General features: G+C 41.6%; 1 protein-coding gene across 1 annotated transcript in view; it reads right to left on the reverse strand.

Annotated features, from left to right (window-relative positions):
• LOC111646863 (protein EFR3 homolog B-like) overlaps nt 1-9103 on the reverse strand; it is a 12027-nt gene extending 2924 nt beyond the window's left edge. Inside the window, exons 1-17 of the mRNA XM_023396426.2 lie at nt 8805-9103; nt 6341-6417; nt 5736-5863; nt 4819-4969; nt 4125-4246; nt 3814-3963; nt 3576-3671; nt 3202-3280; nt 2626-2761; nt 2382-2534; nt 2184-2295; nt 2034-2085; nt 1288-1460; nt 1072-1147; nt 742-903; nt 520-651; nt 345-412 (exon numbers count right to left, since the gene is read on the reverse strand). Of these exons, the coding sequence (XP_023252194.1) occupies nt 345-412; nt 520-651; nt 742-903; nt 1072-1147; nt 1288-1460; nt 2034-2085; nt 2184-2295; nt 2382-2534; nt 2626-2761; nt 3202-3280; nt 3576-3671; nt 3814-3963; nt 4125-4246; nt 4819-4969; nt 5736-5863; nt 6341-6417; nt 8805-9075 (2138 nt within the window). The 5' untranslated portion in view covers nt 9076-9103. The remainder of the gene's footprint in view (nt 1-344; nt 413-519; nt 652-741; nt 904-1071; nt 1148-1287; nt 1461-2033; nt 2086-2183; nt 2296-2381; nt 2535-2625; nt 2762-3201; nt 3281-3575; nt 3672-3813; nt 3964-4124; nt 4247-4818; nt 4970-5735; nt 5864-6340; nt 6418-8804) is intronic.
• Nucleotides 9104-9937: the final 834 nt, after the last annotated feature.

The following is a 9937-nucleotide window of genomic DNA, read 5'->3' on the forward strand; positions in this document are numbered from 1 at the left end:
ACACACACACACACACACACACACACACACACACACACACACACACACACACACACACACACACACACACACACACACACACACACACACACACACACACACACACATAATGAAAAGTTAAACCTAATGTTATTGTCTACTGCAGGGAAGAAGAAATATTTAAGACCTTTATAAATTTAAAGGACATTCAAGTGAAAAGTTGAAGAATTTTATGATTTAATGTCTTTTTTAACTTATTTATAAGGTATAGTTTATATTTTTTTAAAACCCTGGTTACGGCTCCATATACATCTTAATATAACATTAACTCTCTCTCTCTCAACTGTCTGTATTTGTCTCTCTACCTGGGTTGGTCACAGAGGACGTCTTCAGGCAGCAGGTGTGGAGCGTCACTCTGTCGACTCTCTATGACCTGCAGACACATGAGAAATAAATTAACTATATGTGATGCTGTGCTGACACACACCTTCATTTGTCATTTTCTCTCACTCTGACACACACACACACACACACACACACCTGGGTGACGTGCTCGTGCAGCGGTGGAGGCGGGCCGAGCTGGGACAGCAGGTTGAGGAAGGCGGCACAGACGGCATGAACGCTGCAGCGGTTAAACACTGACAGACACTCCTGATTGGACAACGCCAGCTCCTGAGCAGCAGATCACAGAGTAGAAGAGGGATGATCAATCAGAGAGAAAGCAGCAACATTATTATTATTATAAACAGAAGCTCTGCTCACCTGCAGGGCCAGGACCAATCGGATCAGGTCTACCACCACCTCCTCATTGGCCAGTTCCACACTCAGTACGGCCAATAGGGTGAAGAGAGCCTGGTAGTGGCTCTGCCCACTGCTCTCTTCCTTACAGGCCAGGTAGACATGTCTGTAGAGACGCTGAGCATGCTGCACACACACACACACACACACACACACACACACACACAGTTGTCATTACTGTACTACAACATGCTACTGGAGATTTAAAAGAGGGTTTTCAGGTCTTGTTTGAAAATATTTGCATTCTAATATTTCTGTTCCTCAAACTGGCGGCGTCACGTTGGATCCTCTTACCTTCCTCATGAACAGGTTGTCCTGTCGAGAGCATCTGTCCTCCTTCAGCTCCAACACTGAGACATCAAACGCCACACTGCAGACACACAGAGAGAGAGTCTGTCTATGTGCAGTAACATGAGTCTGCCACAAGATGGCGCCAGTGGACTTCATCAGAAACATAGGGATCGATCCCCTCTGATCATGGGGTCTGTGCTGTGTCTGTGGGGATGTGACCTGGCTGTGGTGAGTCTGGCGGCGTTGTGGCGTCGGTCGATGAGCGAGGTGAGGATGGAGAGAACCAGCAGACGGATCTCAGGGTCTTCCATCAGAGTGAAGGAGAGCAGAGGCTCCAAGAAGGATGAGGGCAGCGCCGTCAACAGATTACTGCTCTCATAACGCTGTGATACCTGAGGCAGGGAAGAGGTTACACAAGTCCTCAGGCTCTGTTATAGAGACAGTATGGATGGTCTTCCTGGACGTCTTTACACAGGGTTACTAAAGGCCCATGGAAGCAGGTTTGCATTTCGAAAGTCCCAGAAACATCAAATCTACAGCTAAATACTACTAATACTTTTTTAACTGTAACTGCGACGGCGACAGTCAGAGCCGGTGGGATTATGTTTCCGGATTTTCCTTCTTGTGAATCTCTCGCGATGTCTCAGTAACGCCTTCAGGGAACTTGGTACAAACATTCACTCGGATTCAAGGATGAACTGATTATATTTTGATGGTCAAAAGTCAAAGGTCAAGCTCTAACTCAAGACTTCACACAGTAATTATGACAAAATTTCACACAAATGGTTAATATTTGATTTGACACTGGATAAACAGGGATGTAACCTGAAAGTAGTCTGAGTGGCGGAGGGATACGACCACGAGGTCCCACGACTCAGTAGGTGTGTTTGCTTTGTGGTTTAACTCAGCAGTAGTTTAGTAGTTTTGTCGCCAGAGAGACTGAAGCTTCGCAAAACTGAACTCACCTGGAGGAGGGACTTCAACAACATCACCTGGATCATCCTGCTGCCTTCAAACCTGAGACACAGAGGGAGGTCACGGCACCGTCACACACGTTCACTATTTAGATTTTGAAAATATCTCAAACTTGTTAAGTCGGTTTCAGAGAGCGGTACCCGGCATTGGGCGACCCCAGGGCGGGGTAGATACCAGGAACAGGAATCTTCCCCATGATGAACAGCATGACCTCTGACCTCTGGTAGACAGGAAGCGTGTTGGCGAAGGACCCTGGACAGATGACACCACTTCAAATGAGGCGACCACCTTAAAAAGTATTTCATCACAACAAGAACACAAACGCGTCCGGGCCTCACCGATAGTTTTGATGACGGCGTCCTGCAGTGTTTTCTCCTCGGGCGAGGTGGTTTTGTGTTTTCCTGCGTTGTCATAGTAACCGGTCAGCTCGTAGTCGACGCTCTGCCTGAGCTGCCGCAGTAACGTGTTGAACACTTCGAGGACTGTGGGACCTGACGGGATCATTCAAATACCACAAACGACAGACTTAGCGAACGGCGTGAACGCAGAAGACACAAACACACTGAACAGACTCGGACTCACCTACAGACCCAGTAGCTTCTATAACAGCAGCTTCAGACAGAACCTCGACGATCCCGGCTCTGACTGAAGCTGGACTCCGGCTGTTGGCGTCCAGGTGACCCAACAGCTGCTGGATCACCAGGTGGGAATGCTGGGACTGAGGAGAACAGATAAGTGGAACAACACAGAGAAATACAGGCTAATAAAATCAAGCCAAAGACAGTCAAGTACAACCAATGTACAGTTAATTAATTACAGTTAAGTACAATTAAGTGCATTTGATTACAACGAAGTAGTTTAAATGTATATACAGAGTTCAGTTTAGTAAGGTGCAGCACATTTAGTTAAAAGGTAAATAAATGTTAAGGTAATAAAGTTGTGATAAGTACAGTTAAATACAGTTAAGATACAGAGTTCAGTTAAATACATTCAGTTTAAATTAAGTTAAATAAAATTTAGCGAATTACATTTAGATACATTTAATTTAAGACTGGTGACAAGATAATAACTATCAGGTAGTAGTTTAGAGTTGGTACCACAGAGTAGTACATGGTACCAGTGTAGTGTACTACTTGTAGTATTACAGGTATTACTAACCTGTATTGAGTACATGATGATCTGAAAACATCGAACAGCAAAACTCCGTCCTTCCCAAAGACCGTGACTGTCCAGGTGCCTGAAAACACACGGAGAGTAAAACACACTGTGAATGAACTGAAAACACAACTGAAGCAGCTGCTAACAGGTACTACTGCAACAACTACTGCTAATACTGCGTCTACAACAGGTACTACTGCAACAACTACTGCTAATACTGCGTCTACAACAGGTACTACTGCAACAACTACTGCTAATACTGCGTCTACAAGAGGTACTACTGCAACAACTACTGCTAATACTGCGTCTACAAGAGGTACTACTGCAACAACTACTGCTAATACTGCGTCTACTGTAGTTTGTGTGTATCTTACATGAGCACAGGTCTGATAGCGTTGGTAATGTGTCCATAAGCAGCTCGGCCCAACAGCTCTCTGAAACACACCTCAGTCTGCTCTGCTGGAGACTCACTACACACACACACACACACACACACACACACACACGTTACAATTTTTTGAGTATTTACAAAAAAAAAAAATCATAAAATTTCATTTGTAGTGTCAGTGTGTGTGTGTGTGTGTGTGTGTGTGTGTGTGTGTGTTTGTTTACCTGTTGGTGTGTGTGTGCTGCTGCAGGTTGACCAGCAGGGCGGGAACAATCTGCTCCATGTGACGAGGCTCCCAAATGTTCACCTGTAGCTCGTCGTCCACCGTCTTCCTGACCACGCCCTGCAGACCGCGGATCCCTGACACACGGATCCTAAACACACACACACACACACACACACACACACACATTCAGAGGTTACATCACCACTAACTGGACGGTCAGTATCTGCGTTCCTATTGGTCAACGGCAGCAGGTGTGACAGTATCATCACAGGTAGGAGGCTCTGTGATGACGGACAGAAACAGACGCACTTGTTCTGGATGTCGGCGTCTTCGTGTTCGGAGTGACACATCTCACTGAAGCGCGACACGAAGAAGTCGTAGCTGCGATGATACGACGGCGTGTCCTCCTCGATGTTCGCAAACTTCACAAACTACACAAAGAGACACAAAAGCCTCTGGTGACTGTGACAGAGCTGAAAACAACTCAACAAAGACACGACCACATCTGCAGTAAAGGAAGAACTGAGGGACGTGCATCAACGTTTCCAGCAGAGATAAACCTGCTGTGACACACCCTGATAATCCCTCTGTGTGTGTGTGTGTGTGTGTGTGTGTGTGTGTGTGTATACTGCACATCTTCCAAGGGTAAATACAAATATCAAGGCTTATAGATTACATAAATACGTGTAGGACACGATCATGATCTGTCAGCTCTGCTCTAACACTCACTCGGCCCTCTGCTCGTTCACACTTCCATGATGTTTTTATATTTACGTTATAATTCCTGGTGACAGTTAAAATATATAAGATAAATCTGAATACATGATAAATACAGTTTAAAAACCTCCGTGTTCCTAATAAAGTTCCAGCTGTATTTCCTCCTTTGCTGTGTCATTATTGGATGTTGTCAGTCCAGCTGTATCGTGTGTGGTGTGTGTGTGTGTGTGTGTGTGTGTGTGTGTGTGTGTGTGTGTGTGTGTGTGTGTGTGTGTGTGTGACGTACAGAGTTGGTGGCCAGGATGTGGAGGTGTGGCTTGTCGGCCTCCAGCAGCAGACGCAGCGTACTGAGGAAACTCTCCACCAGCAGGTTGATGCTCTGACAGTGACAGGCCAGCAGCAGCTGCTCCAGCGCCTCCATCGCGATACACACATACCTGAAACACAGGTAACTGCCCAATGTTCACTCCGGTACAAACCTCAGTCTCTTCATGCTACATTTTTATGTAGTTTATTTTCTTGTATGTTTATTTTATATTTTTATTATTTTGTGATATTTCTACACACTCTCTCTGCACCGTATTCTGTTCGTTTTCGTTCTTATTTCCTGTGTATTTTAAAACCAAAAACAACTTTAATTTATTTTAATAATCTTGAGGTTTTGACGGTTGGTTGGACAAAAATTATGAAGGTTTCATACTGGGGCAACTGGGACGTCGTTTCTCACCATCTTCTGATTTGAAATGATCAACTGATGGAACAAGATTCATAAATAAAATGATCATTAGTTGCTATAAAATAGTTAAAACTCAACATCAAACAACTACAACAGTAAAATCCTGCTTTTATATTAATGATAATCTAGTGATATGATATAACACTCACAGTACTTTTACCTTTAATACTTTAAGTACATTTTCCTGATGGTATTTAGTTACTGTGGCACTTTGTGTTGTAGATTTAATTGTAAACGGATAAAAATAATAAAGACAAATTATTAAAAATCAAGAACTGAAATCTCTCAGTATTCAGTAGTATTCAGGCCTAAATTCACATTGCAGTATTACTACTTTTACTGAAGTACAAGGGCTGAGTACTTCCTCCACCACAGCTGAAACACCAACACACTCATGTCAAAATGGATGTAGATTTTGTGTGTGTTGTTGCTGTTGTGTATCAGTGTGTATTAGTGTGTGCACTGACCCGTAGCGGTGGCGGTTCAGCTCCCTGGTCAGGCGCTCTGACAGGTACGCCGCAATGCGGTCCAGTTTCTCCGGCGCCGACAGAGCAAAGAACGTCAGCTTCTCCATGTTGGCTTTCACCAGCCCATCCTGAACACAAACACGTTTTGTTAATATTAAAACATTCATAAATATTAATGCAAGAAATAGTAAATACATAGAAGTTAAAAGGGAAGAGAAAAGGTAAAATACAAGAGTAAACATTAAGGTGCATTATGATAAAGCAAAGTTCATTTAGTTTTTGTGCAGACAAACAAAAGAAATCAGCAACATAAGACGAACAGCCTGTGTGTCCTTCTGTTAAAGGGACAGTTCACCCAAATCAATACTTAAACAAAACATTCAAATCAGATTTTCTTCTGTTATTTATCCACACAGACAGTTTTGGTTTAATCTGTCTCCTTCCTGAAACAATAATCAGACTCACCTGCAGATAAAAACCCAGACAAATACACCTGTGCTACCTGCGTGTATAAATACCATTACCAATAGAGGAAAGTCATTTGGGTGAACTGACCCTTTAATCGAATGAGACAGTAAAGTCACAGAATATGAGTGTGTGTTTACCTCTGGGTCTTCTGGGAAAATATTGTCCACCAGTCTCTTGTAGCGAGGACGCAGCGCCCAGCAGCAGCCGCACAGACCTGGACACAGAGTTGACGGGTCAGCGCAAGAATTACAAGAATATTTTGACGGCGTGGGTTCAACACGTGTCATGTGTCTCTGGAGAGAGAAGGATGAAGTCATGGAACAACCAGCGACTGGAATCTTATTCAGAGAGGATTTTTAATTTGAGGTTTTGATTTCTAAATTCCAAATTGTGTCCATTAATAAATAAATGAATAAATGAACGTTACAGCCACACGGGGGCGGTAGAGTGTCTGTCGAGTTTGACCTTGTTTCTTCTTTAATTTTTCATCTCTCTCTATGTTCAGTTTAATAGATTCTGGGAGATTAAAGGAGACAAGAGATCCACCACTGGTCAACTCACAAAACACACACACACACACACACACACACACACACACACACACACACTACAATGTATTAGTAATACTACATCTTAAGCGTTAATCCTGCGGTGGCTTGTTGCATAATGTGTTTATATTGTTGTTTTTTAGTTAGCGCAGCTTAAAGAGTCCTCGCTGTCACTGCAAGGACACAGGTTCAATCCCCAAACATGTCGGAGTGTTGCTGAGCAAGGCACTGAGCTGATAACTGACGACTTGTCTGACATCATGAGAAATCCTCTTGTTCCGTCTCCCACAGGCGTCCAGATGTGTTTATCGAACCGTATTTAACTTATAATTATCAAAATGTTAATGTAAAGATTAAAATCAACTTAATTTTTTGTTGGTTTTTAACTTGATGCCTCAAGATTTAGTTTTACCTTAAAGCCATAAATTCGATTTATTTCATAATTTTGACTTTAAAAGTTTTATGTACAACTTTTCATTCTTTCTTGAGCATTTTTAATACTCAATATATTGTGGAGCAGAACCCATATATATATATATATATATATATATATATATATATATATATATATATATATTCACACACACATAATATATTACTTAAAAAGTAATTATTTTGACTGTATATGTTTTTACTTTTGTGATGCATTTGAAAACAAACAAAACAAATTTGTTTACCCCTTAAAACCCCCTTAAACTTAATGGGGAACACATTCAAAATACCTTAAAATAGTAAAATTAATGAATTATCTTTTTAAAATTTGATGAAAAATACCTTTACATCATAGTTAACAGGTGAATTAATGGTGTGAGGTCTGGATTTTTTGAGATGATCTGTTTTAGATTTTATATTTATTCGTTTTCAACACCTGCTCAATAAACAAGACAACACATGGAAATCAGATTTATCTGCAGCTGAACGTCACATCAAAGGAAATTCATAATTTATTTTTTCATAACTGGTTAAATCTAAACTGCAAACGAAGCATCACAACATTCAGATGAGTGAAGAAGAAAAATGTAATAAATATTAAAATATTTCTCACCGTACATGAAGACGACTCCTTCAGCTCACAGACACACTGTCTCCTCCATCACACACACGCTTGTAGTTAATCCTTCACACACACACACACACACACACACACACACACACACACACTGAACCCGCCTCCTTTCATTCACCATCATCACTGTCAGTTAACTGTCAGCTATTCAGTGCCTGATTTAAACATGAAAACGTTTTCACGTCACGTCTGTTTGTTTTAGTAAAGTAGTAAAAAATCCCATTTTGCAGGTTTCAGGTTTCGTGTTTTCATGTTTTTGATGTTTTTTTAATGAGTCGTGTTTGTTGTCCTTAAAACAGAATAAACAGATTTAATACAGAGTAGTATTAATATTCTGTCCAGCTCTTAACCGTGAAAGATTTTCCTGTGTGTGTGTGAGATCCGGGCCATGTGCAGCAGCTCAGCGCTCTATAATCTGCTCTGGATTTATTTATCATTCCAGCAGAAACAGAAAAAAAATCAGATCAGAAACCTGCAGAACTGGAGCTGAAAACGCAGAACTGACACTGCAGGACTGAACTCAGTAAAACCCTCCTGTGTTCACAGAGACGACGACATGAAAGTACATCACTACAACCCAGAGCGAGAATTAATGCTGTTACAGTTTATACTGATACATTAATAAACAGTTAACACTACCTTGCTGTTGTAGCTGTTTGACGTGAAGCTAATTTTAATGTAAATAATGATTATTTTAATTACGAATGAATCTGCTGATAATTAACTACAGTCCAATCTGTTTACATGTAAACAGATTTAAACATTTCTTTCACATGGCCAACATGCAGAGATGAAATACTAGCACTTGTCTCTAGATGATATTTAAATAAACGGTTATGTTATGTATATATGTTAGGATAAATAAAACATGATCAGTGCATTGATCAGTGTATTCATTGGTCAATAGACAGACTCCGGAGGGTTCATTAAAAATAAGAAAATCAATCAAAATCTCCAGCTAACTGATCACAGTTAGTAACTTGTTACCTCCTGGTGTCTGATGGTCCAGCACGGAGCAGCAGTCCTGCAGCAGCCTCCGATGAGCCTGGGTTACGGTTGGCATGGCAACGGCCCTGGGCAGCGACATACCCCTGGGCAAGCTGGGTATGGTCACGCCTCGCGGCATGCTGGGTAAACTGGGTAAAGTGGGCAGACTGGGCATGGTGATGCCTCTGGGTAAAGTGGGAGGGTTGATGCCCCGGGGCAGGGAGCTGAGCAAGGCGGGCATTGTGGGAAACCTGGGCAGAGTCCCCGTCATCGCCGTGGTCGACCTGGAAGGAGGAGAAGGCGTCCTGAGGAAGAGGAGGATGAGACGGAGGGATGGAGAAAGTGAGCGGAGGTAGAGTAATTGGATTGAAATGAAAAAAGCCTCGTGCCTCCACCTCCTGCCTCCCCACATTCCTCTGGATCTTAACCCCTTCACTTCAACTCCTGCTGCTCTGCAGACCAAAATAAAGTTTCTCCATGTGAAGCACAAAGTCTTCAACAAGTCAGAAAATGGAAAACAATAACAGAGATCCGACAATGGAAAACAAAACAAACAGCGTTAGTAGCTGCAGTCACGACCTTGATGCCGGGACACCAGAGTTATCCTGCAGAGATTCAGTCCATTTCACAGGACTGAGCCGCTCCACCCACATCACACGTATCAACCACATCAATTAACCTTATTCATAAGCTGCCGAGAACAAACTTTATTATATATTCATGTGTTACGTACTGATGTACAATATATTATATATTTTATCTCATTTTCTTAAAATCTAAATGTCATTTCATCACTCTGCCAGGAATAAATTCTGGTGGGACATTTGTTCAATACATACTTGCATTTAATTTTCTTCTTCTTTCTATAAAATGTAAAATTTCAGGAAACATATTATTGGTATCCACATTTTCTAAAACCTCTTTGTGCAACAATTCCCTGAAAAAACACTGTAATACTATGAGATATAAAATAATAAAGGAAATCATTAAGTAGAAAAGTAAAACAAAATATATAAATTTATAAATATTCAGAGCCTTAGTAAAACACAGTGAATATTATCAGTAAAATGTTCCTCAGTATCAAATATAAAAGTATGACTGATGCAGAATGCATGTGTACTTACGTTGGGTAG

The sequence above is a fragment of the Seriola lalandi genome, unplaced genomic scaffold (genome assembly GCF_002814215.2).
Source record: "Seriola lalandi dorsalis isolate HSWRI2012SDOR001 ecotype SW California unplaced genomic scaffold, Sedor1 jcf7180002054977, whole genome shotgun sequence".
NCBI classification, from domain to species: domain Eukaryota; kingdom Metazoa; phylum Chordata; class Actinopteri; order Carangiformes; family Carangidae; genus Seriola; species Seriola lalandi.